The 27,933-nt window shown below is 37.2% G+C and overlaps 2 protein-coding genes across 7 annotated transcripts; one reads left to right on the forward strand and one right to left on the reverse strand.

Moving 5' to 3' along the window:
* The first annotated feature begins 438 nt into the window (after positions 1–438).
* On the forward strand, positions 439–16,125 carry LOC125245176 (NACHT, LRR and PYD domains-containing protein 3-like). Of its 2 annotated transcripts, XM_048155668.1 has the most exons (10): positions 439–496; positions 1,636–1,914; positions 6,423–8,235; positions 8,502–8,675; positions 8,794–8,967; positions 9,069–9,242; positions 9,361–9,534; positions 10,950–11,123; positions 13,785–13,831; positions 15,309–16,125. In XM_048155668.1, the coding sequence occupies exons 2-10, from the start codon at positions 1,656–1,658 to the stop codon at positions 15,854–15,856; spliced, it is 3,537 nt and encodes a 1,178-aa protein (XP_048011625.1). In that variant the 5' UTR covers positions 439–496; positions 1,636–1,655; the 3' UTR covers positions 15,857–16,125. The 2 variants fall into 2 exon arrangements, with proteins under 2 accessions (XP_048011625.1, XP_048011626.1); XM_048155669.1 differs by lacking the exons at positions 8,794–8,967; positions 9,069–9,242.
* LOC125245202 (gastrula zinc finger protein XlCGF49.1-like) lies at positions 4,969–27,264 on the reverse strand. 5 transcript variants are annotated; one of them, XM_048155722.1, is made up of 4 exons: positions 27,193–27,264; positions 25,885–26,104; positions 20,192–20,792; positions 4,969–5,195 (listed from the first exon to the last, which is right to left on the reverse strand). In XM_048155722.1, the coding sequence occupies exons 2-3, from the start codon at positions 26,054–26,056 to the stop codon at positions 20,203–20,205; spliced, it is 762 nt and encodes a 253-aa protein (XP_048011679.1). In that variant the 5' UTR covers positions 26,057–26,104; positions 27,193–27,264; the 3' UTR covers positions 4,969–5,195; positions 20,192–20,202. The 5 variants fall into 5 exon arrangements, with proteins under 5 accessions (XP_048011679.1, XP_048011678.1, XP_048011677.1 ...); XM_048155721.1 differs by lacking the exon at positions 4,969–5,195 and adding an exon at positions 16,920–18,295; XM_048155720.1 differs by lacking the exon at positions 4,969–5,195 and adding an exon at positions 16,920–19,199.
* Between the last annotated feature and the right edge of the window lie 669 nt (positions 27,265–27,933).

The following is a 27,933-nucleotide window of genomic DNA, read 5'->3' on the forward strand; positions in this document are numbered from 1 at the left end:
CCTGTAAACATAATAAAACAACAACATAAATAGTCCAGCCTACTGCACAATAATCAGCCACTGCACAAGTCATAACCTGCCTGAATAGTGAGGTAAATTCCATCTGTTGTTATCTGTGTTTGTGTCTCTGTAAATAAACTTTTTTTTCTGACTTTTACTTCTCTGTCTCCGTCTGAGTTTGACAGTAAGGGCCCCTGGGTTAGTATGGTGGCATGTTGAATGGTTGTGGTGGTGGATGCATTTTAACTTGTCTCAGCAATGACATATGACTATAGACATAGTTCACCTAGTTTCACTCTTATGTCACGAGTCCTTATGAAAAACTGGTTCTATTAGTTTTCTGAAAAAGTTCTGATAAAACAAGTTCTGAAGAAAACTCCTCCTACACAGTCCTTTATGAAAATGCATAATTGAAAGGAGTTTCATAATAACTTCTGCTCAAGACAGTTCAAGCTCAGCGGAGGAACGAGAAACATTCACATCGTCATTATTCATGGTTAGTAAAAACTACTTCCTAAAATATTGACATATATAGATTTAAAAGTGTCGTGTATCGATTCACATTGATCTAGACTTAACAAACAGCACTGACCTATTGTTCATAACTTTTTTTTTAATGCTAACAAAACTCAAAGCAATTATTTGCTGTGCAGGTTTAAACAACTCAGCTTTTTGGTGCCTCTCGTCTCTCAATTCAGATTTTATCTCTGTATCTCTTCATAAATAGCCACATTCACCTCACAACCTATATTTCAACTCATTTAGATTATTGCTGTCACAATATCAGATTTTTCATTACAAAATTTTCGGTGTAAATGTAAATGTAGTGAAAAACTTTAGTTTTATTGAAAACGTTACTTTGTTTGTTTTTTTGTTTTATCTATTTATTAACCTTTAACATTATTCTCACAATGGCACTAAAATATTCTTAATTCATTGATTCTGCTTGTTTGTTATATTTTTAAAAATTTCCTTTCTGAAAAAGACTATTGCTTGTGTAAGTTCAGAAGTTCAGACCTTGAGATTCATCCGATCTAACATTTTGGCACACTCTAACACCATCCAAAGATTTGGAAAGCTTAAATACATTTAATTAAAATACAGACCATCTCTCATGTCCTGCTCACAGACTGCGATGAACGCCATAATGGCAGTGTCATCTGTCTGTCTCTTAAAGGTGCAGTGTGTAAAATTTAGGAGGACCTATTAATAGAAATTCATCATACACCACAGGTCCCCCTCCATGTCAAGTCGTCATTTTTTTTTTTACGCCGGTATGTTTCTACAGTAACCCTAAATGGTTGAAGTTTGTGAAGGCAATACAGTCTATCAGAAAAATAGATAGATACATGGATGGTTTCTATGTGGTTGCTAGGGTACACTAGGGTGTTACTAGGGTGTCGCTATGCGGTTCGCTAGGGTATTCTGGGTGGTTGCTAAGGTACTTATTGCTAGCATGTTTTATACCATGCAAAAATGAGCATTAAAGAACATTTTTAACAGATGAGCTTGGATGAGGTAACTGAGAGCTCGATCCGATCACAGCTTCATTTCATAATCCAAATAAGATTTGAGTGCTTAGGTCCACATGTTAAGAGTGTAACTACTTCAGATCTTTTTCTTTTTGTCCTGCAGCTGTGAAGTTGTGAAGGGTGATGGCGTCTGTTGAAGATCTGCTCAAGAATTCACTGGAGAATCTGGTGAAAGATGATCTGAAAAAGTTTCAGTGGCACTTAAAGAAAGATCATAAGTACATATCAAATTCTGAAATGGAGAATGCAGGCATATTAGACACAGTAGATAAATTGGTGGACTGTTTTGGACCAGAAGAAGCTGTGAAGATCACGGTGGAGATCCTGAGGAAGATGAACCAGAATAATCTGGCTGAGCAGTTAGAGAAAAATCACAAGCAAGGTAACTTTTAATTCACAGTGACTGTTTACCAATGTGATGGTTTGACTTAATCTTTCACTCACAGGTCAGTCTGAAAGCAGTATAAAGATATGCCACTGTTGGAGCTCATTCAAAAGAGATATGTGGTGAATAACAATCATTGCCTGTACATGGAAACAAGAGAAAATATAACAAGCAAGAAACAATTACAGGGCCAAGAAGAATAGCAGCTACGGAAGCCCTAAACGGCCATGGATTACTTTTTTTTCTATCTTGTTTTCTCGTGATCACGACTTATTTTCTCGTGATCTCGAGATAACAAAAGTTGTTTTCTCATGATCACGACTTAATATTTTCTCGTGATCTTGAGATAACAAAAGTTGTTTTCTCGTGATCACAACTTAATCTCTGCTCTACATTACACAAATGTGCCAACAGGTGGCAGTATATTACCAAATATAACTGGTGATGCACTGTAAATATCCACTTTACTGTATTAGTTCATATTGGCTCAGATTGTACGAGTTTCGGACAGAGATAGTTTTCCTGATCGCTTTATTTTGTGCAGTATTGTGTGCCTTTAAGCGATTAACTCTACTGTTAAATGACTGATTATAATTATTTTGCTTGAAAGTGTATCTGTTATCGTTCTGACTAGTTGCATGTCTCACCACAGTTTCACGACCGCAATAGTTCTTATTGTTTATTAAAACTAATTTTGATGTCACTGTATAGTATTTTGTTTGAACTTCATTGTGTATCTTTAAGACGCTATTTTAATCATCGCAGTTTCAGTGTTCGTTTACCTAAATATGTCACAATGTATATGATAAGAAATATGATTTATAGCCCATGTCATTTAATTCAGTGATAGCGTGTAACCTATTGTATTTTCTACATTTCTTTGTAGAAAACATACACATAAACACGCTTCTCAAACAGGAAATCTGGAATATTGCATATTATATAAGATATAAGATTGCATATTATATAAGAGCGCATGATTTATCCGTCGATTAGATGCGCGTCAAAATTGTGTTCGTTACTATAGCAACAGTAGAATCCGGGTACAGTGTTTCAGAATCAATCATTGTAAAAAGAACTTTGTTATCTAAAAATAAGTCGTGATCACGAGAAAACAACTTTTGTTATCTCAAGATCACGAGAAAATAAGTCGTGATCACGAGAAAACAAGATAGAAAAAAATGTAATCCATGGCCGTTTAGGGCTTCTGTAAGCAGCAGATCTTAGACAAGTATATTTGTTCTGTACCCTGGGTTAATTTTGTTCTGTGGCTGCCATCTAGTGGTCATTTTGGGAAGCTGCAGGTAGTAGATAGCAGGAAGTGAGCAGCTAGACACATGACCTTGTGTATGTTGCTCAGTCAGTATGCCTTCTTGGATAATTCTTAGTGATGGGCAGAGCAAGGCTTCGTGAAACACTTAAACAGTTGAAGCAATTGTGCCGTATTGTGTCAAGGCTTCGAAACAAACCGACACCCGTCTCCATGGTGACACCTAGTGGTCAATAGCTAGGGTTGCCACCTTCAATACAGAAAAATAAGGGACGCCTGCCGCAGCGGGGGCCACACCCCTCGGGGCCACGATGACCACGGTCCCGATGACGTGCCAGTGGTGGTATATCATAACTTAAAACATGTTTTCATAAAAATATTAAGATTGATACCAACGGACATTATAGTAAGATATCTGCTATTGAAATCAGTGTGAACAGATGCAATCAGTCTCTCACTATCACAACTTAAGTGGTCATATTGAATACACAGCTATGACAATAATAAACATAGGCCAAAACCTGCGTTAACTCAGCTGCTGTAACCCAGAGGGGAATAGGATAAGAAATTGCTAATTAACTCGAGTAATTTTATAGAGTGATTTGAACAAAGATTTTGGCTAAAATATTTGTCATTGTTTGCAGTAACACCATCCAAACAGTGAAACCACACCTAAATGACATAATATCTACGAACATTTCTTATTTAAGTAAAACACTTAACAACATTTTTATTATTGGTAAGTAAATATATTTATGTATTTATTTATTCCATTTTTTATATAGTCTATTGTTAATTCTATAGTATTAAATGATGCAATTATTTAAATTGGTTAAGCATAACAAATAGTTGTTTATTTTATTCACATAGGTACTATATTTTGATTAATTAAATATATCTCTCTTAACTCTTATTAAAGTAATGCTTATGTGTCTGACTGTACAACTTAACCTTAATAAACAAATCATACCATAACATGATTAATGTACATTATTAACATTATTTCTTAATACTAGGCAGCATATGAAACATTATCAATTAAAAAAATTGAGGTGATAAAAAAAAAATCTGGACCTGCCTCCGTCATCGTTTCAAATGGATTCTCTGACAAAAGAACCAGCGAGGCGGCGTCCCGTCCTCCTCTGACTCTGATTGGCCGTGATTCACGGCCCGTGAACCTGAAACAAACCAATCAAACCAACGATGGCAGCGAGTATTACCCAATCAGGGGCAGAATAGGACACGTCTTCACACAATGATTTGCATGGGATGCTGCATAATGTGGACCTATGTAAAATACGGGACAAATCGCGTCCCGTATTGACTTGATACGGGACGCGTCATTTTGCCTGTAAATACGGGACGATTCCGTATTTCACGGGACGGGTGGCAACCCTATCAATAGCTTGTTATCTGAAACAACCTTGACAACAAGCCATTTAACAAAAAAACACAATTTATTTTTTATTTTTTAATGTGGTGACTTTTTAACATCTGTCTGACAACTACATTACGTTGGTTATGTAACCCTTCTCACTGTGAATAACTAGGTTATTTTTGGTCATGAAAAATGAAGATTAATAAGAGAAATCAAGCCACAATGTCTCACATTTGTTACATATCAAGATTTTTATTCAAAAATATGAGTTGCTCTGCTGTGGAAGGACTTAGCCTACTTCTTTTTTACAGATAATTTCTCCAGCCTTTGAAAAAATCCTCTCACGAGGGACACATGTTGCTGGCATGCACAGATATTTTTTAGCAAGGACATACAAATGAGGGAAAATCACAGCTCTCTCTTTCCAGTAACTTAGAGGATCATGAGTTCTGGGCAAAAAATGCATATTTGAGGTACTTTTTTCACTTCTACTGTGGCATCAGCTGTAGCACTGTGTATCGTCTGGGTTTCACGGATACGATTATCAAAACATTCCCGTAAACTGTCCTGGGTTTCTGCCGGTGTGTTGTTGAATGATGATGATGGGCCTGATGTTGACTGTGGCCCTGACTGAAAATAAAAACAACAATTAGTTACAAAGCATAAACTGACAGCATATATGAAGTATAAGTCACATAATTATTCAGATGACATAACTCCATAATGTTAGATGAAGACTGAAACATCACCAGGAGTTGCTGTGTTTGAACGCATCAGCCAAGCACACTTCAGTGTGATGTGCTTTTCAGCCTTCTGGGTTTTGGCAGGATTTCCAAAAACCACATTTTTGAACCTTGGGTCCAACAGTGTAGCCACTGCCAAGGCTCTGAATGACTCAGACCAAACATCTATGCTTCGGGATCTCGACACTGCATCGAAACGTCTGTTTCACTTCTGCCATCCCTAATAATCCTCATCAGTCCTTGCTATTGGAAGTTTAAAAGAGCAATAGCTGTACATTTTCTTTATCTACTTGCTTTGTGTAACACAGAAGGATGTTTTTGACATCAACTTTTAAGTAATTAGAAAAAAATGTTGTAATCTAAGCGTCTTATTTTAAGGTTTTCAAAGCCAATAATAAATATTCATGAAGATATATAAAGAATCTACTTTAACATGCAAATGTGCATAATATCAACAGCATTTCTGTAATCTTTATATTATCATTTGTGTTATTTGAAGCTATGTTTTTATTTCTTTTATTTTAGTTTCACTCTGATCCGTATTAGAGTTGTGAGATCAAGATATAATAAATGCTGGAATTTCAACTTAAATCTCTTGACTCTTTAATGGATGGAGTTTAACTTGCTGTCAAACTTTGTAAAGATTATACATGAAGGGAGGACAGTACAATATTTAATAGAACAGAGTGTCATGCTTTTACAATGGGTAAATGGTTTACAAGGGCCTTGAATCCTGAATTAAGACTTCTGCAAGGTACATTTGAAGGGTCATTGAAATAACCCCAACCTAACCCTTATACAGTCTCATGTTTTGTTTGGTGTGCTAGATGTCAATGTTTAATCAAAAGCTTTTAATACATTTTGTCAACATGGCCTTAAGTTGAGTCCTATAGTGATAATTCAATATAATAAAATGTAAACCAATTGCATTCAATTCAGCATTAATCAAGGCAGTTCCATCACCATATGTTATCAACCTCAGCATAATCAGTGTAAAATGTGCATGTAAAAACTATGGCGGTAAGAGTGTGATTAATTTGAATATAGTAGATGCATGGATTTATGAAAAACACAATCACTTAGTCTTTGCTGTCTTTTTCCCTCTTTTTTTAAGGTTCAACTGCAGACGAGAGTCAAGCTACTGTTCAAGATTACACAAAGACCAGCCGCAGACTAAAGAACAAATTAAAACAGGACTACGAGCAGATATTGGTTGGTAATTCACAGACGGGTCATCGGAAATACCTGAACGATATCTACACTGATTTATATGTTGTGGAGAATGAGACTGGAGGAAGAGTGAACGACCATGAGGTGATGCAGATTGAATCAAGTCACAACCCACTGACTGCCAAGGAGAAGCCAATCGAGTGTAATGACATGTTTAAAGTCCAGTGTGACACAGGTCGACGAAACAGAAAAGTGCTGACAATAGGGATTGCAGGAGTGGGAAAAACTGTCTCTGTTAATAAATTCATCTTTGACTGGGCTGAAGGAACAGAAAATCAGGATATAGTCTTCATATTTTCACTTCCATTCCGTAGATTGAATTTGATTGAAGAAGAGTACAGTCTCATGGGATTGCTTAACAAATACTTCTTTAGTAGTTCTGAAGAACTGCTCTCTCTTCCTGAAGGTGACGGTAAAGTCATGTTCATCTTTGATGGGCTGGATGAATGTCGGTTTCCTTTGAGCTTTAAAGGAGATGACATATTTACAAGTGTAAATGAAAAAACAACAGTGAGTAAGATAATAATAAACCTTATCAAAAGACATCTGGTTCCCTCTGCTCTCATCTGGATCACATCTAGACCAGCAGCAGCCAGTCTGATACCCCGTGACTACATTGATCAGGTGACTGAGGTGCGTGGATTCAACAATGAACAGAAAGAGCAATACTTCATCAAAAACAGTCCTGAGGTTTCTGAAAACATTATCCGTCACATCAGGAAATTCAGGAGCCTGTACATCATGTGCCATATCCCTGTCTTCTGCTGGATCTCTCTTACTGTTCTTCAGCCTCTACTTGCTCGAGAAAGCAATGACAAAACTCCCACAACTCTCACAGAGTTGTACACAAGCTTCTTAATTTCTCAGCAGCAACAGATGGAAGAAAAATACTGTGATGACCCTGAACCTAAAGCCAATGCAAGGTGCTTTGATGAGATTCTTCTGAAGCTTGGGAAACTGGCCTTTCATCAGCTGGAGAAAGGAAACCTGATTTTCTACAAAGAAGATCTTGAGGAATGTGGACTAGATGTCAGCGAAGGATCTGTGTACTCTGGGTTATGCACTCGAATGTTTCAGGAGGAGAAGGTTTCAAAAAGAAACATTTACAGCTTCATACATCTCAGCGTACAGGAATTCCTTGCTGCTCTTTATGTGTTTTTAATTAGCAAAGACAAGAAAACAAACCCATTTCTTGAATCCTGGATAGAAAAACTGAAATGCAATCTCTCCAAAAAGCCACTGTTTAGACTTCATAAGGCTGCAATCAACAAGGCTTTACAAAGTGAGAATGGACACCTGGACCTTTTCCTCCGGTTCCTTCTGGGTCTCTCACTGGATTCTAATCAGAGTGACCTGAAGGAACTACTGCCAAAACTGAAACTGAAAACAGAGAATGTTAAAGACACTGTTGACTATATTAAACAGACAATAGAGACAGAGAAATCAGTGGAAAGAACCATCAATCTCTTCTATTGTCTGAGCGAGCTAAGAGATGACTTTGTGAAAGAAATACAGAAGAATCTTAGCTCAGGAAATCTTTCAGCACATAATCTCTCCTCTGCTCAGTGGTCTGGTCTGGTGTTTGTGCTCCTCATGTCAGAAGAGACTCAAGAGAAGTTTGAACTGCAGAAATACAGAAGATCTGAGGAAGCACTGATGAGACTGCTGCCAGTGATCAAAAACACTAGAAGAGCACTGTGAGGATCTTTGCATTCATTTATATACATTGTTAGTCTTTTGTAATTGGGCCTTCATTACATAGGTGACTTGCTGGCCTAGACCATTCAGAAAAAATAATAAATGAAATATGTGCGATCATATAAATACTGGTTTTATATTTTATGAAGAAGAAATTGTTTTACCTTTCCTTACATCACCACAGTCAAAGTTTTTTTTTTTTTAAAGCTCTAGATTATAAATGCTACCAAATTTACTGTTGCTGTTTGTGTTGTTCTTTACACAGGCTACAGTGCTGTAATCTCACTGCTCAGTCCTGTGAAAGTTTGTCTTCAGTATTACAATCCTCAAAATCTGTCCTGAGAGAGCTGGACCTGAGTAACAATGACCTGCAGGATTCAGGAGTGAATCTTCTTTCTGATGGACTGAAGAATCCAAACTGTCCACTGGAGATACTGAGGTTCAAGTTTAAATCCTTTTTTTTGTTTGTTTTGTTTTTTTGCAAGAAGTTAATTAATTAAAAAAATCCCACTGCTAAGATTTATTCTGTATGCAATTACATTGTTTTTCTTCTTCAGATTTCAAACATGTAATCTCACGGCTCATTGTTGTGAGAGTTTGTCTTCAGCTCTACAATCCTCAAACTCTGTCTTGAGAGAGCTGGACCTGAGTAACAATGACTTGCAGGATTCTGGAGTGAAGCGTCTTTCTGATGGACTGAAGAGTCCAAACTGTTTGCTGGAGATACTGAGGTTTGTGTTCAAATACTTGAATTTTTTTTTCAAAAAGCTAATTTTTAAAAATAACATCAAGATTTATTCTGTATGCAATTGCATTGTTTTTTCTTCTTCAGATTTCAAACATGTAATCTCACTGCTCAGTGTTGTGAGAGTTTGTCTTCAGCTCTGCAATCCTCAAACACTGTCCTGAGAGAGCTGGACCTGAGTAACAATGACCTGCAGAATTCTGGAGTGAAGCTTCTTTCTCATGTACTGAAGAATCCAAACTGTCCACTGGAGATACTGAGGTTCAAGTTTAAATCCTTTTTTGTGTTTGTTTTGTTTTTTTGCAAGAAGTTAATTAATTAAAAATATCCCACTGCTAAGGTTTATTCTGTATGCAATTACATTGTTTTTCTTCTTCAGATTTCAAACATGTAATCTCACTGCTCATTGTTGTGAGAGTTTGTCTTCAGCTCTACAATCCTCAAACTCTGTCTTGAGAGAGCTGGACCTGAGTAACAATGACCTGCAGGATTCTGGAGTGAAGCTTCTTTCTGATGGACTGAAGAGTCCAAACTGTCAGCTGGAGATAATGAGGTGAATGGTTTTAAAATAATTAACTATGCTGTAATCAGAGACAGATCTAACAATAAGCGAAGTGGCCGTTGAGGACTCTGATTTGGCAAAACATATTTAGCAAATACTCTAGGGGTCCGTTCTTCATACCTCACTTATTACATCTGAGATAATTTGACAGATACCAGATCTTCTAATCGTGATAACTGACCACTAGCTAATTTGGTTCTAATTTGTTTCTCTGCCTCAGTTATGTTCAATCTGGCCACCACTCTTGTAACAACCTCCACTAACTCCTCATATGCTTGTGTGTGTGGTGGCAACTCATCACTTTCACTTTGATCGATACTAACAACGTCCAGTTCCTCGGAACTGAAGCGCTGCAGCATCGGCGCTTCACCAGGGGCAGAAGAAACTGCAGACCATGCTTCTGCCTCCTGAAATGAAGGGCTGGGTCCCGCAGGTAAAGGCAGAGAAAGTGCGGGGCCCGTCTCTAACCCCTCAGCGAGATCCATTTGCGAGCCCCATGACGCAAGCCTTCACTGTGCCTCGGCAGCAGCGGGACCCCCTCCCTCAAGAGCTGACTGTGCATGCTCCACTCCCAGGCAAACAACACAACGCTCGTGTGCATCTCCCGCTTTGATGTAGCGAGGACAAGGAGGTTCACACGGCCTAAATTGCTGCACTTGCTCAGTCGCCATAATGTCTTAAATGTGTGTGCTTGAATGACTTGGTAGACAAACAACAGTAAATAAGACAGACAGTTTCACATATAGCGCTTACTGAAGACACAGAAGGTAACTCTGTTTGGGTCAGGTGGGCTTTATAGTTTCCTGGTCATGACGTCACCCACCTACGATGTTCCGTCACGCTATTGGACAGATTTCACATGTGCTTCATGACGCAATCACGCAGAGGCGTTCCCAAAGTGCTTGACGCAGCGCGAGTTCCCTTGAAAGGGAATTTGATTCTGGCGCGCGTCTTTCTGTGTGTCGTGTGACAGGACAATCAGACAGCACATTCTCTTTTTCTCTTTTAGCGTGCTTTAATGGTTTAAACTGAAAAAAATGTTTCTTGTCTAAATGTAACTGATATATTTTCAATTCCAAATAATGAAATTTAAAGAAGTAAGTAATCACTTGAAATTACTGCTGGTTACTTTTTCCATTTTTTTCTTTTAAACAATTAAATAAAAAATACCTAATAAAAAGCTGAACTAGGTATAAATGTTCAAATAATTTTTATAATGCAAATAAATATAAATGTTTCTGAACTTAACTATGTGTAAAAATGTAAATTAATATGTTTACTCTAGTACACTACCACAGATGCTTTTGTATAACATCTGCAAATAAAAACTCCACAGATCAGGCTGTAATAATCATGTCTGATTGCCAAACCAATGTCATGTGGACTGTTGCTGTATGTCTTTGTAGATTGTCTGGCTGTATGGTGACAGAGGAAGGCTGTGATTATGTGTCTTCAGCTCTGAGTTCAAACCCTTCATACCTGAGAGAGCTGGATCTGAGCTACAATCACCCAGGAGATTCAGGAGTCAAGCTTCTCACTGATAAACTCAACCATTTGGACTACAGACTGGATAAACTCAAGTATGTAGTTCTCCAAAAACAAAAAACATCTTCAAAAACAGCATTAAATCCTTATTACAAACCAGATATACTTTATTTCTTTCATAAATTTACAAACGTTTTTATTGAGAATTTACAAAAGTTTGACTGTAGTTATACTACATGCTGTTAAATGCTTCATTCTGATTGGATGACAAACATTCTACAGTGTGCAATTATTTCCAGTGAACGCACAGCTAAAGAAGTTCCAGGCAGGTCTTGACTACATTACAGTCCCATATCACTTCAAAAGAAATGATTTCAGAATAACATTTTATTTGCTTTCTCACATACAAATGCACACACATACAGTACAGACACACACATAGGGCTGATATGCCCCCCCCCCCCAAAAAAAAAAATTAAATTAAATATTTCATATCAGTGATTCTGTTGTGACCAATTGTGTAGCTTGACCAAAGGCTTAACAGGTAGCATACACTTTCAGAAAAGAACTCCAGAAAGCAGTCTTCATAACTTTAGTGACTTTACTGGTGATTGTTCTTTTCAATTCTTTTATGTAAAACTACAAACAAGAAGAAAAATATGAACATTACGTACACATTTATATACACATCCAGCTTAACATTAGTTTGATTTTGTACATAGTTCCTTTTTAACATTTTTTTAACATTTTTTTTAACATAGTAACTTTTTAACATATTTTAAGTAATGTACATGTTAAGAAATTATATTCAAATGAGATTATGTACATACAGAAGAGAAATTAGCATGCTAGTATGCAAGGCACATTACCAATAACATGAATCATGTCTGTTTATAACAAAAATATAGCAATAATCTCAATATACACTTTACTTTAATCTGCACAACACTTAAAAGCACTATTTAGTATAAAATTTAGGACTTACAAACATATATTTCAAAGGCATAAACAATGGAATCAATAGCCAATAGGAACTGTGTGCATGTTCTTCTTGACTGCGTTCACTGAGAGAAACCGAAAGTAAATGGTAAAATATAGTGTAGTACCTTAAAAGTCCAGTAGGAGGCGGAAAAGAAACAGACATAACCAACAGCACATCAGTCAATATCGATAATTATCAAAATAAATGTCAAATTTTCATTTTATTCAAATTTAAAGGGAGATTTTTGCTCCTAAGTTCATTGTGGTTCTAAACTTCTCTTTATTGTCAGAACATGACAAACACTTCACATTTTTTATATTACGAGATCATATTTTAATCACAAGATATTCCTCACGGAGGAACGATTTTAAAAATGCCTATTAGGGGGTGTCAAGGGCTAAACAAAAGGATACCTTGGTTACAAATGCTGTAACTTTTGATTACTTTATGCTATCACCAAAGTTTTCTTTCAAATGATACCAACCTTCAGACTCTGCTTGCTACATAAATTGCTACTTCCTTGCTATAGTTTTGGAGTTATGAGTCTTTACTTTTTGGTATGTCTCTCAGAAAAAACAACAACTCTGAAAATACCTCCAGGGCTTAACGGGTTAAAAAAACCATTACAGATCAGACAATTTTAAAACAACTTGTACCACCATGTAAAATGTATTGAGCTCTATATGCTGTAGCATTACTATATTTGAAATGTAACTCACCAAGGTAAGAATTTGATATCTTAATTCAAACAAGGAAGTTCATTCACAGTGCTTTGATGCGTCGTATCGAGCCAGATCAGTCTCAAAAATAACATTTACAAAACAAAATTCATAAATGCACAGCATAAGTCACATTTACAAAAACCAATTTGTAAATTCAAAACACAATTCTTAAATACACAAGTAAAAGCAAAAAATATTTACCCAAATGCTCACACAAATGCATCTTACCTAAATAAAGTTAAAATGTTTACACACACACAAATATATATCTCGGGTTCTTGAATTAATTTCCATTGCACATTTATGAATGATGTTACATGTATTTATGGATCATTGAATCTGCATTTGCAAATCATCACACTTGCATGGACTGCTTTGAATTTGTGTGTGGTATTTTTGAGACCTTCCTGGCATGTTAAGCTTTATAAATAACTTTTTTTGGAGGATGTTCTGTTTAGCCAATCGCGGTGAGCTTTTAATCCACCAATCAAAATGGTCCTTACTAAACAGACTCAAGAAGCTCAACTTTGCGCTTGTACTGTGCATTGTTCCATGATTGGGTCTTTTATGTAAAGATTTCATAAAGAGAGATTTCAGCATGGAGGATGAAAACCAGACTCAATGAGCAAGTAAAGTCATTTTTTTTTTATCTGATGGCATTTTCTTATGATTAAAGGTTGTTTTAGTTAATGACATGTGCAGTTTGCAGTGTCACAAATTGTTAATCCACGGCAGCATTCTTTAGGATGAATGGGCGATAAACAATCAATAAAACAATATGCCAGATCTCTGGCGTGTGGTGTTTGGCTGTGAAAACAAATAAATAAATAAATAAAAATTTACATTTACAAAAAAAATTGTTGATATCACGTTCAAGTTCAAGAGTTCACCTACCAATGGTATAAGAGGAACACAGCTTTCACTCTCAACCAAACTAACATTACTAGCCAATGGGGCAGGTTTTGGAAAACGTGTGGTTGAGATCCAGCTGTGGATCCAGCTCCAAGTGTGTGTGTTTACTGATTAACCTTGACACTTTGTGTGTTTTGTAGTGTGGATCATGGAGGAGAGATCAGGATTACAGCAGGAGTACGCAAATGTACGTCGACACACAGACTCTCTCTCTCTCTCTCACTCACACACACACATCTGGTAAACTGTACTGAGACACTGCTAATATATTGAACATGAATAGTTCAGATACATTAAAACAGTGGTTCCCAAACCTGTCCTGAAGTCCTGACCCCTCAGGCACTGCACATTTTGTATGTCGCCCTTATCTGACACTCGTACTTCAGGTCTTGCAGTCTCTACTAATGAGCTGATGAGTTGAATCAGGTGTGTTAGATGAGAAAGATATCCAAAATGTGCAATGCTGGGGGTCCTCCAGGACAGGTTTGGGAACCACTGCATTAAAAGATTAGACAGATTCATAATTCCTGATTCTGTATTACAGAAAGATCTTGGAGCCTCTTTTATAAAGTGTGCATATGCACAGATTTGATCTTGGAGTGTGTACGCGTAAATCCACGGCAACACTCATATTTATAAAAACGATCTGACGCGGAAAATTTCTTAGTGCTACGTCAGGGTCAGATTTTCCTTGTCAGATTACTACAGGTTTTTGAAAATCTAAGCTATTCTCGCCATTTTAAATGAAAGGATTTGGAAGATGATTGGTCATCTTTTATATGTAAATGTTAATTAGGTGTCGTTTACAATGCGGAGAACTGAAACTATTGAGCTGCTTACAAGTTGAAGATTATTTGCGATTTATAGATCTCACATCTGAGAGGCGTATGCTCATTTTCTGTGTGTACGTTCGTTCTATGAATCACATGTACGCACATCTGTGAAATGATCGTAAGATCAAATTTAGGACGGTTACTGCACAACATTTTATAAACAAGGCCCCTTAACTTTAGAATCTCATCTTATCTGTTTGGTAACCTTGGCAATTTCAGTCATAACTTCATTTAGGACAAAAGAATGCAATTTCTTAAGTGCATTTTTATCGTTGATTGCTTGGTAACAGACCTAAGAGTTCCGAACTCAGAGTACCAAACTCAGTCTCCAAACTACAGAATGAGAATTTGTAAGATCTTAAATCAAATTATGATTTGCTTCTGTAATATGAATTTGTGAAAAATCCTAATTTAAAGTCCCTGTGAACCGGAAGTTGTGACATATTTCCAAGTGAAACAGAATATTGAATAGAGGGCGGGGTTTTACTTTAGCGCTCCTCCTCTCCGTCTCTCGCTCATAGCAGTCTAATGGTTGGAGGGGAGTGGTTTACACATTTTCAACCCAAGCCGTCAAAATTACATCATCTGGGAAGGAACGTCATTCCAGACCAGAAGTAACTTTTCAGATTTTGATTAAAGATTACCATGACAAACATTTTTTTTCTTTGTAATAACTTGCATGGATTAATAGTTTACCACAATACTAGTAATATGCACTATCAAAGTAAACAGGGTCAATTTTGATTTCATGCCGACTTTAACTTGTTAGATCTGAACTTAAGACAGAGTTTCTGTAATATTGACACCACTGATGTGTTTTATCTCCATCAGATTCCCATCAGCTCACTCTGGATCCAAACACAGCACATAAACTCCTCCGACTGTCTGAGGGGAACAGAGTGATTGCTGACACTGACACAGATCAGGCGTATCCTGATCATCCAGACAGATTTGATTGTTATCAGCAGGTGTTGTGTAGAGAGAGTGTGTGTGGACGCTGTTACTGGGAGATTGAGTGGAGTGGATTTGTGGATATCTCAGTGTCATATAAGAGCATCAGGAGGAAGGGATCGGATAAAGAGTGTTGGTTTGGATCTAATGATCAGTCCTGGAGTTTGTATTGCTCTTCCTCCAGTTACTCATTCATTCACAATAACATAAAGACTCTTCTCCCTGTAAAGTCCATCAGCAGGAGAATAGGAGTGTATGTGGATCACAGGAGAATAGGAGTGTATGTGGATCACAGTGCAGGAACTCTGTCCTTCTACAGCGTCTCTGGAGAGACAATGAGCCTCATCCACACAGTCCAGACCACATTCACTCAACTGCTCTATCCTGGGTTTGGGGTTTATTCTCGATCATCAGTGAAACTGTGTTGAAGAGAACAGACTGTAGAGAGATTCTACCCACAATGCTTTGAGCTCATGATGAATCAGTGACTGTCACACACCAGCTTGACTAGATGATCCAAGATAAGAGGCTTCGACGCAGAAAGACGATGAACACTTTTATTTAATAAACACTTGCACAAAACGTTAACACAAGACAATGAACATAAGATGACTGAGGGTTTAAATACAATAGATAACAAAGAGACTGATGGTGATGAGTTGTCATGGTTACAAATGAGGGTTGCTATGGAAATGAGCAAGACAACAATGGAAACACAGGAACCAGGAACTAAAACAGGAATTGTGAAAACAAGACAAAAGGAATTTAAAATAGGAGTCCATGAAGACAGAGACATACAGGTAATGGTGACAGTAACAATGAGATGTTACAATAGAGTCTCTACATTACATTAATACTACAGCTGAACTTCTGATCGAGCGCTAGAGTCGTATGGTTGAGCAAACAATGAGCTCTCTTAAAGTTTATGTAATATACCCTGCTAAATAAAAAGAAAGGTCAGAGAAGGTTTAAGGATAAGTTATGGAAACAAGGTGAAGAGCAAGAGAAACCCAGAAAAACAGTCAATGATGCTAACAGAGAAGAGAGAGGAAATATGAGACAGAAGAAGATGGAGACACAATGATACTCACTGTGAGTATCATTGTGTCTCCATCTTCTTCTGTCTCATATTTCTTCTCTCTTCTCTGTTAGCATCATTGACCAATTCCTGTGTAAGTGAAGGATCTAATGATATCAAACCTGTGTGTGTTACTCCATCCATACATCTGTGTTGTGCTTCATTTTATTCAGTTCAAATCATTAGTCATGTATGTAGTTGTCATTTTATTTACAGCATTTATCATGCTATTATTATTTTCAGGGTTAAAGGGTTAGTTCACCCAAAAATGAAATTTCTGTAATTTATTATTTACCCTCATGTCCTTCCACACCCGTAAGACCTTTGTTCATCTTCGGAACACAAATTAAGATATTTTAGATCAAATCTGAGGGTATCTAATCCACACATAGGCAGCAACGTCACTGCACCTTTTGAGGTCCAGAAAGGTACTAAAGACAATGTTAAAACTGGCGACGTGACTACAGTGGTTCAACCTTACTATTATGAAGCGATGAGAAAATGTGCACAAAAACAAAACAAAAATAATGACTTAATTCAACAAATTCTTGTTACCTATGTGTGAATCAGGTTTCATCAAAAATATCTTAATTTGTGTTCCGAAGACAGACAAAGGTTTGGGATGACATGAGGGTGAGTGCTTAATGACAGAACTTTCTTTTTTGGGTGAACCAACCCTTTCAGTTAAATGTCTACTGATTACATTTGCTGTATCATAGTAAAATGTACTTCATATTATATAAAGTTATGTTTCCATAGAACTACGTAGTAACTGAATAGAGTAGTGTAACCTTTTATTGACTATTAAATGGTTGTGTGACAGTATGTGTGATGTATGTTGAAGGCAAAAGAGAGAGGGGCGAAAGTGTTCCAAGAAAGAGAGGAAGAAGCTCCAGGACAAAGTGAAAGAGCTACAAGAGGCCTTAGCAGCTGAAAAAAAGATTAAAAAGAGCAATATAAAAAAAGGTTCCAACTGATGTGTGCTGATGAGATCAAGGTCTCCAGCAATAAAAGCGAGATATGCAAGGCCAAGAAACACTCCAAGTGCAAGGATAGCCCTGTACCATGAGGCATTGATTGGAGACCAACATCATCGCATTCAACAAGCAGGTAATAGTCAGGAACGAAGACTGATCAGTAACCTGGTGACAGAGAACATTGTATAGAAATATGCCCTAATTACCCTTGGCTTCACCCGAAGGCGATGGAAGTCAGTAGGAGGGAATCCATACTCTTTCTCAAGAAAGAAATGTGTCCGCATGGAAGAGGCATTCAAAAACAATTTAAGAGCCTTTTACACCAAAGACGACGTGTGACAGGGGAAAAAGCAGACCATAACACAAGCCAAGGTCAGGATGCAAAAGAGGGTGTCATGTAGACACCATGAAGAACCTGCACAAAAAATACTTGGCAGAGAATCCAAGGAAAGCAGTTTCCTGTTCTCTGTTTTGCAGACTTCGGCCCTACTGGGTAGTGCACCCAACACTTGATATGGAAACTTGCTTGTGTAAATTGCATGAGAACTTGGGCTTTGTAGCTCAACAACCCTGATCTGGAAACATTGATGGCAGAAATCTGTTGTGACCAAACCAACAAAGAGTGCATGTACAATGACTGGGAACTGCAAAGAGAAGGAGTTCACCTTGCTCAGGGAGAAGGCTGAGACTATGCTAGATGACCTCCAACAAAGACTTTCACACAAAAGTTGCATGGAAATGCTGGCAGTGGAGTGGCATGACGAGCGCAATGCCCACATGCTGAAAACATTCCACTCAGCAGAGATATCAGCCTATGGAAAGATAGACCACATTGGGGATGAGAAAATAAAACCACAATGTGTGCTGGACACAAGTAAGAAAATGGGTGCTGTGGATTTGTGGATACAAACCTGTTGATATGATGGACAGTTTTGAATTGTTCCATTTTGTGCACTTTGCAGTACACAATGCATTCATTACCACTATTATTGTTATTATATTAACTTTATAATTAATATTGTACAACAATATTTATTATTTGGGCATGTTATGCTGTAGTTATTCTATTATATTATGAAACACTTTATGATAATGTTCCATTGTAAGTAATTTATAAGTTATTTGTTAATGATTAACTATTTACAAAACATGACTACACATTCCTAAATGATTAATAAGTGGTATGCTAACTTTTTATGAATATTTTGTTAATTCAGTTATAAGTTATTCGTTAATGATGAATTAAATGTTTACAAAACATGACTATACAGTCAGAAATGATTAATAAGTTGTATGCCAATGATTTACAAAAGTGATGCAAGTTATCTTAAATAGTAAATCATGAAATAGATCAAACAGATCAATAGTAGATGGTTGATAAGTTATCAGTTGATATATTATTAATTACTTGATATGTCAATTTTTTTAGCATCATCTTAATAAACAATGGTTAATCATGAACAAACCATTATTAAATGATCAGTATATAACAGGGCTGGGCAAACTCGGTCCTGGAGGGCCGCTGTCCCTGCAGAGTTTAGCTGCAACCCTGATAAAACTCACCTGCATGTAATCCTGAAGACCTTGATTAGCTGGTTCAGGTGTGTTTGATTAGGGTTGGAGCAAAACTCTGCAGGGACAGCGGCCCTCCAGGACCGAGTTTGCCCAGCCCTGGTATATAATTTGATGTATCATGAAGTTGTTAGGTGGTCAGTGCTGAAAAGCATAAACGTGCAACTATATTAAAGCAGTGTTTTAAAGAAGAGTAATTTATTTGCTTTAAAGGGAATAAACATTTATAAATGACTTGTTGGGGGATTTCAGTGGGTAAGGTTGAATCCATTCACTCATCAGCACAGACTCTGGTTCTGTGTGGGATCTAGTGGTAATGTGAACCGTTTTTACCTTCCACTGAAGCTCACATCAGGTGCACAGTGTTTAAAGGGATAGTTCACCCAAAAATGAAAATTTGATGTTTATCTGCTTACCCCCAGCGCATCCAAGATGTAGGTGTCTTTGTTTCTTCAGTAGAACACAATTGATGATTTTTAACTCCAACCGTTGCCGTTTCTCGCACAAACCGATCGTTTCGTGTCTTAAGACATTAATGTGTCGTCACGAGCCGCAGGGTTTAATTTGGATTTGTCTGTCGTGTTTTATTTACTCTTATAGTCCAAGTTCCCGCTGACTTGCATTATACCACTGACAGACGGCAGCGGTTGCAGTTAAAAATCATCATTTGTGTTCTACTGAAGAAACAAAGACACCTACATCTTGGATGCTCTGGGGGTAAGCAGATAAACATAAATTTTCATTTTTGGGTAAACTAAAAAGTCCCTTTAAAAAGTCTCTGTATGTGTGTCAGAGAAGACAGCTGTCTATACCCTCACCAGTCAGCACTTACGTTGCAGTACAAACTATACAGTGTTCAACACTTGTTATACATGATGTGTAAATGTATGAATAAAACATTATACTAAGCTTTCAGAATCCCCTAACCTAAAGTCAAAACTTAATTGCACATAAATATGTTTCATATCACTTATAGAGCTTCCGGTTACAAGTTATGTGTAACGTGATCTCATGAGCGTATTAGTAAATAAAGATGGTCTGGCATTCTTGCATTTGCATAAACACTAACGTACATCAAGGGTGTATGTACAGCTTCTACATTAGTTTTACAACTTCAGAAATGTACAAATGCTTACTTTTATTTATTCTACTTCTCTCCAGAATGAATTCTTCTCATGTGGACTTTAAGGTTTCCATCTTGATTGAAACTCTTTCCACACTGTTGGCATGAGAAAGGCTTTTTCCCGGAGTGAACGTTTATGTGTTTTTTAAGGTTTCCTTTCTGAGTGAAACGTAGTCCACACTGTTGGCATGCGAAAGGACTCTCTCCAGTGTGAACTCTCATGTGGACTTTAAGGTTTCCTTGTGTACTGAATCTCTTTCCACACTCTTGGCATGTGTAAGGCTTCTCTCCAGTGTGAATTCTCATATGGACTTTAAGGTTTCCTTGTTGATTGAAAATTACTCCACAGTGTTGGCAGGGGTAAAACTTCCTTCCCGTGTGAACTCTCATGTGTACTTCAAGGTTTCCATGCTTATTGAATCTTAGTCCACACAGTTGGCAGGTGAAATTACCTATAGTCCCTCTCTTTTGAGCCCTTTTTTGTGAGGAAGTTTTTTCAGTCTCTGAGCAACTAAAAGAGTTTTCTTCAGTTATGGCATAATGAAGTGTCTTGTACTGATCTTTCTCTTCCATTTGATTAAGATCTTGACTCTCTTCTTTTAATGGCATCAGGTCTAAGGTGAAAAAAGACATAAAAGTTAATCCCAGTTTAGTGTCACAAAGCAACAGGCATCAAAACATTTAGACACGTAAAACATTAAAACTAATAATATGTATGCTAGATCCTATACACCAGGGATGCCAAACTCAGATCTTGGTGGGTTTCCTGATTTGATTCGCACCACCAATATGAACTCTGAAGTCCTGGTTCTCTGGTTTTTGTGTGGGCAGTTTATATCTTAGAACTCTGACCTTAGAAAAATGTTCTGTTGTCAGAATTGGCCCTTCGCAAAGACCCACCCCCCTTAGTTACTGCCATGGCACTATCACGCCATACGCAGTGAAAAATACATCGCAGAGCAAAGAGGACACTGACACGTCGACAGACAAGACAGAGCAGGTTACTTATGATATTAAACAAAGTCCCAGCTTTCAAATTGTGTAATTTAAGAAATTCGAATAATAAAAACTGTTCTGTTTTGTGGCTCTTTAATGTGTCGTTACAGATTGCTGTAGCACCTCAGCTCAAGCGGCTCGTAAACCAATCATCTCTTCCTACTAGTTCAATTAATGCATCAAATAAACATGAATGAACATCAGAAGGTATGTTGTTTTAAATGCGGAAAGACGTCAGTACACACCATTTTTCAAGTTCAAGTCCACCGAGGTTAATCTTCTAACTCCTGACTGCTTTGTCGGACAAAATGACGGATTTGGTGTTATGATTGGTTAGATCACTTGTAAATCAAACTCCCGGCGAAGGGTCAATTGTGAGATAAAAACCTCGCAATTAACTTGTGTTACAAACTTATTAGTATTACAACGTATTCTAATGTATTTGGTTTAAGTTACAAAACCTGGGTAATCTAATGAAATATGTTACAAAGCATTTATTTTGTTATCTGTAGTGAAATACATTTTGAATGTAACCTACCCTGCCCTGTTCATGTGCTACATCAATCGGAATGTAACTAAACTCTGCAGGACTGTGGCCCTCCAGGAACTGAGTTTTGCAGTCCTGCTAAGCTACTTGAAAGGTGTTGCATAATCTCAGAACCTCTTCTCAATATTGTTTAAAAATCTTCTCTTTAGGGCACACCGCAAAAACTTTCAAGATGGCAGTTATTAACCCTCTAGGGTTGGCGAAGGTGCCTGGGTGATCCCTTGCATTTTTTCCTGATAACAACAGTAAGAACTTAATCATTTTTGGACATACAAGAGTAATACATCATTCCATTCTGTAAAGGGTGTACTTTTATTTGTGTATATTCACAACACCAGTAAAACAAACAGGGCGCACTTTCTGCTTCTTTCTGGAACACGTCACAAAACCGATTAAGTTCTTGTTATTTGCTCTTGACACTAACACTCACGCAACTTATAAACACAGATGACCATGTTGTTTTTTGTTTTACAGATGTTAATCAATCAATGTTTATGCAACCATGAAGTTTTCACTGTGTGCCATTTGTCACAGCTTTAAGCAAGCAAATTTTTGTTTCCAAGTTGTTCCAAACTTTTTCCAAACTGTTGCCATGTGTGAGGCTTCTCACCAGTGTGAATTTTCAAGTGCCTGTAAACATCTTGGTGCCAGATACCACAGCACAGCTTCAGTGGTCTAGTGGAGTCCATGCATCAATGGGTCAGGGCTGTTTTGGCAGCAAAAGGGGGACCAACACAATATTAGGAAGGCAGTCATAATGTTATGCCTGATTAGAGGTCTGCTACCCAACCCAAGCAAGACGGTTCCTGAAAAACTTACGGCTTTCAGGATGGGTTAAGGTTTCACTAACGGGTTCGGGTCTGTAACTGAGAAAAAGTATATAGGCTATTACAAGGGTGTCCATCCCTGCTCCTGGAGAACTTCCATGCTGCAGATTTTAGTTCCAACCCTGCTCCAACACACCTGTCTGTAATTATCATGTTGCCCTGAACAGCATGATTAGCTGGTTCAGGTGTGTTTGATTTGGGTTGGAGCTGAAATCTGCAGGGAGGTAGCCCTCCAGGACCAGGGTTGGACAACCCTGGGCTATTATATAAGCCTTGCTTGCCATCTCCTGTACATTTATAATTCACATTTATATATGAACTGTTTTGGGCATGTGCTCCCATTCTTGTGTGCTCTTTCGGTCATAACACGGCACTCAAACCTCTAATTCAAGGGTGCCCAACCCTGTTCCTGGAGTTCTACCAACCTGTAAAGTTTAGCTCCAACCCTGATAAAACACACCCGTTTGTTTGTTTGTTTGTTTATTAAGTTTTTACGCCATGTTAGCGTCATGGCTATTTAAAAGGCAAACAAAAATGTCAATATCATCCATAAAATTTACATTATTATAAAAATATTTCAACTTAACATAGGATAGAAAATCTAAAATACATTCAGGTGATACATTTTGAAATATTTTCTAGCAGCATCATAAAAATAACAGTTCAACAGAATATGCTTACATGAAAGACATAAAGGAGGAACTTCATCTATTAATAAAAACCCATGGGTAAGTCTTGAAAGCCCCACTCTACACCTAGTGAAGACGACTTGATCATGTCTTCACTTAAAGTTATGGAAGGTACTTCTTTTTATACTAGAGTTTATTTCATACAGCTTATTTTCATTTTCATCTCATTCTTTCTGCCACTTGTTAGTGATAAATAAATTAATTACTGGTTTAAAATCAGAAGGTGGTATTTGACAGTCAGATGCATGTATTATAAATACATTGTGTGTATTTGACTATTCAGGCGAAAAAAGAACTGATCGGGCATGTGACAGAACGCTTCTGTTGTGTCATTCTGTCTATCCCACGTTCATCGATAACGAATTGTGATTGAATTGTAATTTTGTGCTACAACAAGCTTGGCTACCTATGATTGGGCTGTAGGCTGAAATTATATTCAACCCGCCAAAGTGGCTAGTGGGAGTGGCTGTCTTACCCGCCACAGCTGAAATCTACCCACATTTGGCGGATTGACAGGTGTTAACGCATATATAATGTGGACACATACATATACATGAACATGATGGTTATTCTAGTCCAGTACTAGACTAAATGTGAGAATACATTTACTTCTACTTTCCATAAAAAGTAACTAATGCAATTCGTTTAGTCCTTTCTAGGGGAGTAAAACAATATTGTAATACATTACTTTTGGTATAGCACTTTTAAGGATGTCTGTCCACATGATGTGATCATAGACGTTGGAACAGGGGGGGGCAGAGGGGGCGGCCGCGTGTGCGTTGCATTACGGCTCCGGCAAGGTTTTGTTCCGTCTTCTGAGCGGTGTCAACTCACACCAGAAGCATTTCAGAAACGAAGCGGCTGGATTCCCGAGACCACGAGATTTGCATGTCTGACGTTTTTTTCATTTCTTTTTTTTCGTGTTTTTAATGGCTAAATTGTTATATTTTGTCCAGTTTTATTGTGTTTATTGCTATGCCATACTTTATTTTGCTGTAGCCATACAGATGAAGTTAATACACTTAAAATTCCAGTTATGGACAACAAAAACAAAGAAATTTCAAGTTTTTCAACTTCGAATCTCTTGTCGTCAGTTTCTGGCATCGTAGTGATGCGAAATATGACCAGGAGTTTACTCAGGGTGATTATTTTGACTTTATTTTGTATTTGAGCTGCGCATCTTTGACGCGGCGTCCATCAAAAATAGGCGAGGCGCCTATCTTTAGCGAAGTGGCGCGGCGAGCCGCTTCTGGGACGCTTCTCAAACGCACCGCGGCGCGGCTGGTGTAAACACGAGCATTGACTAGAGTGGCCGCGAATCAGCTCCGGTAGCCGTAACGCGCCGCACACGCGTGCAGTGTAAATGAGGCTTAACACGTACAGACTCCATGTAGGCCTATGATTCGCTCTTTTGTTGTTCTGTTTTCTTTCAGGATCAAAAATATAACAAATGAAAGCGTTTATCTGTATTTCCGACTGATGAGAACTATGCATATACATTCATAAATCAGTCAATTTTGTATTTTATTATGAGATATTTTATTCTAATGTGATCAGTGACTCAAGCACTGATGGACCAAAGAGCGCGCATTTCGACATTTGCAGTAAAAACTTGAAATATAAATTCTCAGAAAATGCATTTAATACCAATATATTGAAACGTCTGTTTATATACTCCATTAATAAAGGAGTCCAGACATTGGAAAAATGTTAGTCCACATGCGTTTTATATTTAATATGAGGGAAATAGACATGCATGCATGCGTGACACAAAAAAAAAAATCTTTACCTTTTAGGTAGCAAAATATTTTTTAGTAATTCTGTCAATTACACTAAGGTTATTACATTGTCTGCCATATATTTGCTTCTTATTTATTAAATACGGGCAATTGATTGATAAAACATTGATCAAAATTAAGATACAATTTATACAAAACGAATATCTTTTAAAAAGAGTTTTCTATAAAACAAAACTTAATGAAGTCAAAATCATGTTTTACCAAAAACAGCGCCGTTGCTAGGAGGGCGCCAGCGCCTCTGCCTTTCAGCGCCTATGCCTCGCGAGTGGATGATAGCCCTGAAGACGCCTAGCAATGATATACCTTTAATGGCAGTATACCTTTAGTTAAGTTATACCTTAAGAGTCTTCGTAGCGCGCTAAGAGACAATGTTATCGGGAAACGCAGCCCAGGTATGATGCGTTTCATGCGTAATGGAGATTCCAAAGCGCTCTTCTTTGGTCAGAACCATGGAGAGCGATCGCGGATAGGTCTGTCCTATGCACCGAAACTTTTAACAATGCAACAAAATATTTAAAGAGCATCAAGCTATTAAAATCTATATTATGCACAGATAATATAACAGTAGGCTATATTAGTCAATATTTTTTATTAGGTTAAGCAGTGATTGGATAACGTTTTTTTTTTATTTATTTAACATTTTTAATTTAAGGCCCATCCAAAACTGGATTCCTGGCGCCGTGCCTGGGCCACACTGAGCTGTGCTTAACGCCCACAGACGTGAAGTGACCCCGACCCCCCACCCCCCCAAAAAGAAGAATCCCGCCCCCCCTCTCACAATATAGTTCCAACGTCCCTGAATGTGATAGGATCAAATTACAGAGTTCAGCTTTGAGAATGAAACCAACCTGTTTGTTCCTCAGTTTCTTCATGTTTGACTCTGAATGTTTCTTCAATCCTCAGGTCTTCACTCTCCTCTTTAATAAACGTTGTCTTTATTTGTTCCTCAGTTTCTTCATGTTTCACTCTGAATGTGTCTTCTATCTTCACATCTTCACTCTCTTCTTTAATAATCGCCATCTTTATAAAAGTGTGTCACGAGGATCTGTTGCTTCACCAGGAGTTTTTCTGTTTTTAAGATGAGAATAATTAACAAAGAAAAATGAATGCAAACTAAGTGCATCTCAATCAGCTCTAGTTCAGTAGATCAGTATACTGGTGAGAGACTCAGAGTAGGCCTGGGCAATACAACAGTTTCTGTATTTATGATGAGGATGTAAGGGTCATTGTTGTATTTTAATGTTTTGTTAGCCTATCCAGTTGAACCCACAAGATGTGGCGCTGCTTCGCTGTTCAATGCTGGGATCTTAGTTACGTCAACTGAAACTAAGCCATTCACACAAACTGCATATTTTGCACATTTTCTAGACATTTTCATTGCTTTAAAAGAACAATTTAATGTGGTATAGTATTTTTTTTTTGCTCACTGCACTCTCTTGTGGCCTGTGGAGACAAGTCAAAAGCTTAACACTTTTTAAATCTTGGAATAATGTATAAGAAAGAATATTTTTTAATTTTATGTTGTGTTTGACTAAAATTATTTGTTATTTGCATTAATAAATTGGGTAAATTTATTAATGCAAAGCACAGTGGTTAAGTTAAAAACTTTTTCTATTGGTCTTTGTTTAAAAAGGTTATTTTCATAGATACCAAATGAATGAAACATTATATCATGATAAGATTTTTAGCTGTATCACCCGGCCCTAACACAGAATGAGAATTAATGGACTTAATTGAATATATATATATATATATATTTATTATACACAACCCTAATATAGCCAAAAACACTAAAAATTAGCACTACAAACTAATAAAATACATTACACACACTTAATACAGTTTAGGTTATGTAACGATTTGTAGTAATGGAGATAGAAATAGAGTGCTTTGAATCAGTGAATCAAATGGTTTGTTGACTCAACTTCTCCATCGCTACTCTCCAGTGACTGAGTTCAAGTTTATGATTTCTAATTCACGATTAAGGAGCGAAATGAGACACATCTTTAGTTACTCGGTGTTTCCATTATGTTATTTTGCTCACACAACGTCAATAGATGTTAGATAAAGAAATGCAATGTTACATTGAATATAATTAAACTCACTTTGAAAGCTACTGAACGGTTTCTATCGTTTCAAACGCTTTAAACACAAACCTTTATTCAGCCGAATCACAACAAATGCAGGAGTGTGGCGCGGCCTTATGACGTCACACCGGGAGACCAAAATAAAAGTCTGGTTTAAAATAATTTTATTTCTGTATTTTTAAAATACATTTACTTATGAACATATAATGACAGTGTATTTATTGAACAAAAAAAAATCCTTGTATTTATCAAATTTTTATAAATTTTATAAACAAACTTTGCTAAAGTGATTGTTGAACAAGTATATTAGACATTATTTAATATATTATTTTAGCTAAAGTATTTTTATCAATACTGTGTCTTTAGCCCCATGCTGGTGGGTAAAGGCCCCTCTCACCACCTCAAACATTTTATAAGATTTTTAAACAAACCACTTTTATGATTTTCACACAAAATATATTGCTTCATAAATATTCAGTACAAACATATATATTTTTGCTATCATACACTTTAGGAGTAGTGAAAAGCATTTTTTCTTAAGGTGTGCCCAAGCGGCAACCTCCCCCTTTCTCTCGTGAAGCCAATACGGAAGTAACTTAAACTGCGATTCATTGACTGGCCGCTAGGGACAGGCTGCAAAAGAGAGCAGAATCTCATAGAGTCCCATGTTAAATTGGCCAAGTTTATAGCAGAAAAAAACATGTTTACAAGTTGGTTCAAATTGTGGTTTTGGTCTATACTGCTATTTTTGCCCTTCATGACAACTCTGAGGGGGGTGAATTTTTTTATAACTTATCCGTTTAAATTATA

Source organism: Megalobrama amblycephala, linkage group LG14 (assembly GCF_018812025.1).
Source record: "Megalobrama amblycephala isolate DHTTF-2021 linkage group LG14, ASM1881202v1, whole genome shotgun sequence".
NCBI classification, from domain to species: domain Eukaryota; kingdom Metazoa; phylum Chordata; class Actinopteri; order Cypriniformes; family Xenocyprididae; genus Megalobrama; species Megalobrama amblycephala.

Bases quoted from the DNA above. Each gene is read 5' to 3' on its own strand.
- LOC125245202 (XM_048155722.1), bottom strand. From the start codon at position 26,056: ATGGCGATTATTAAAGAAGAGAGTGAAGATGTGAAGATAGAAGACACA. The intron at 20,793-25,884 runs GTTGGTTTCATT...TTTTCACCTTAG, and splicing joins AGAAACTGAGGAACAAACAG to ACCTGATGCCATTAAAAGAA.
- LOC125245176 (XM_048155668.1), top strand. From the start codon at position 1,656: ATGGCGTCTGTTGAAGATCTGCTCAAGAATTCACTGGAGAATCTGGTG. The intron at 8,236-8,501 runs GTGAGGATCTTT...TTCTTTACACAG, and splicing joins AAAAACACTAGAAGAGCACT to GCTACAGTGCTGTAATCTCA. The intron at 8,676-8,793 runs GTTCAAGTTTAA...TTTCTTCTTCAG, and splicing joins TGTCCACTGGAGATACTGAG to ATTTCAAACATGTAATCTCA.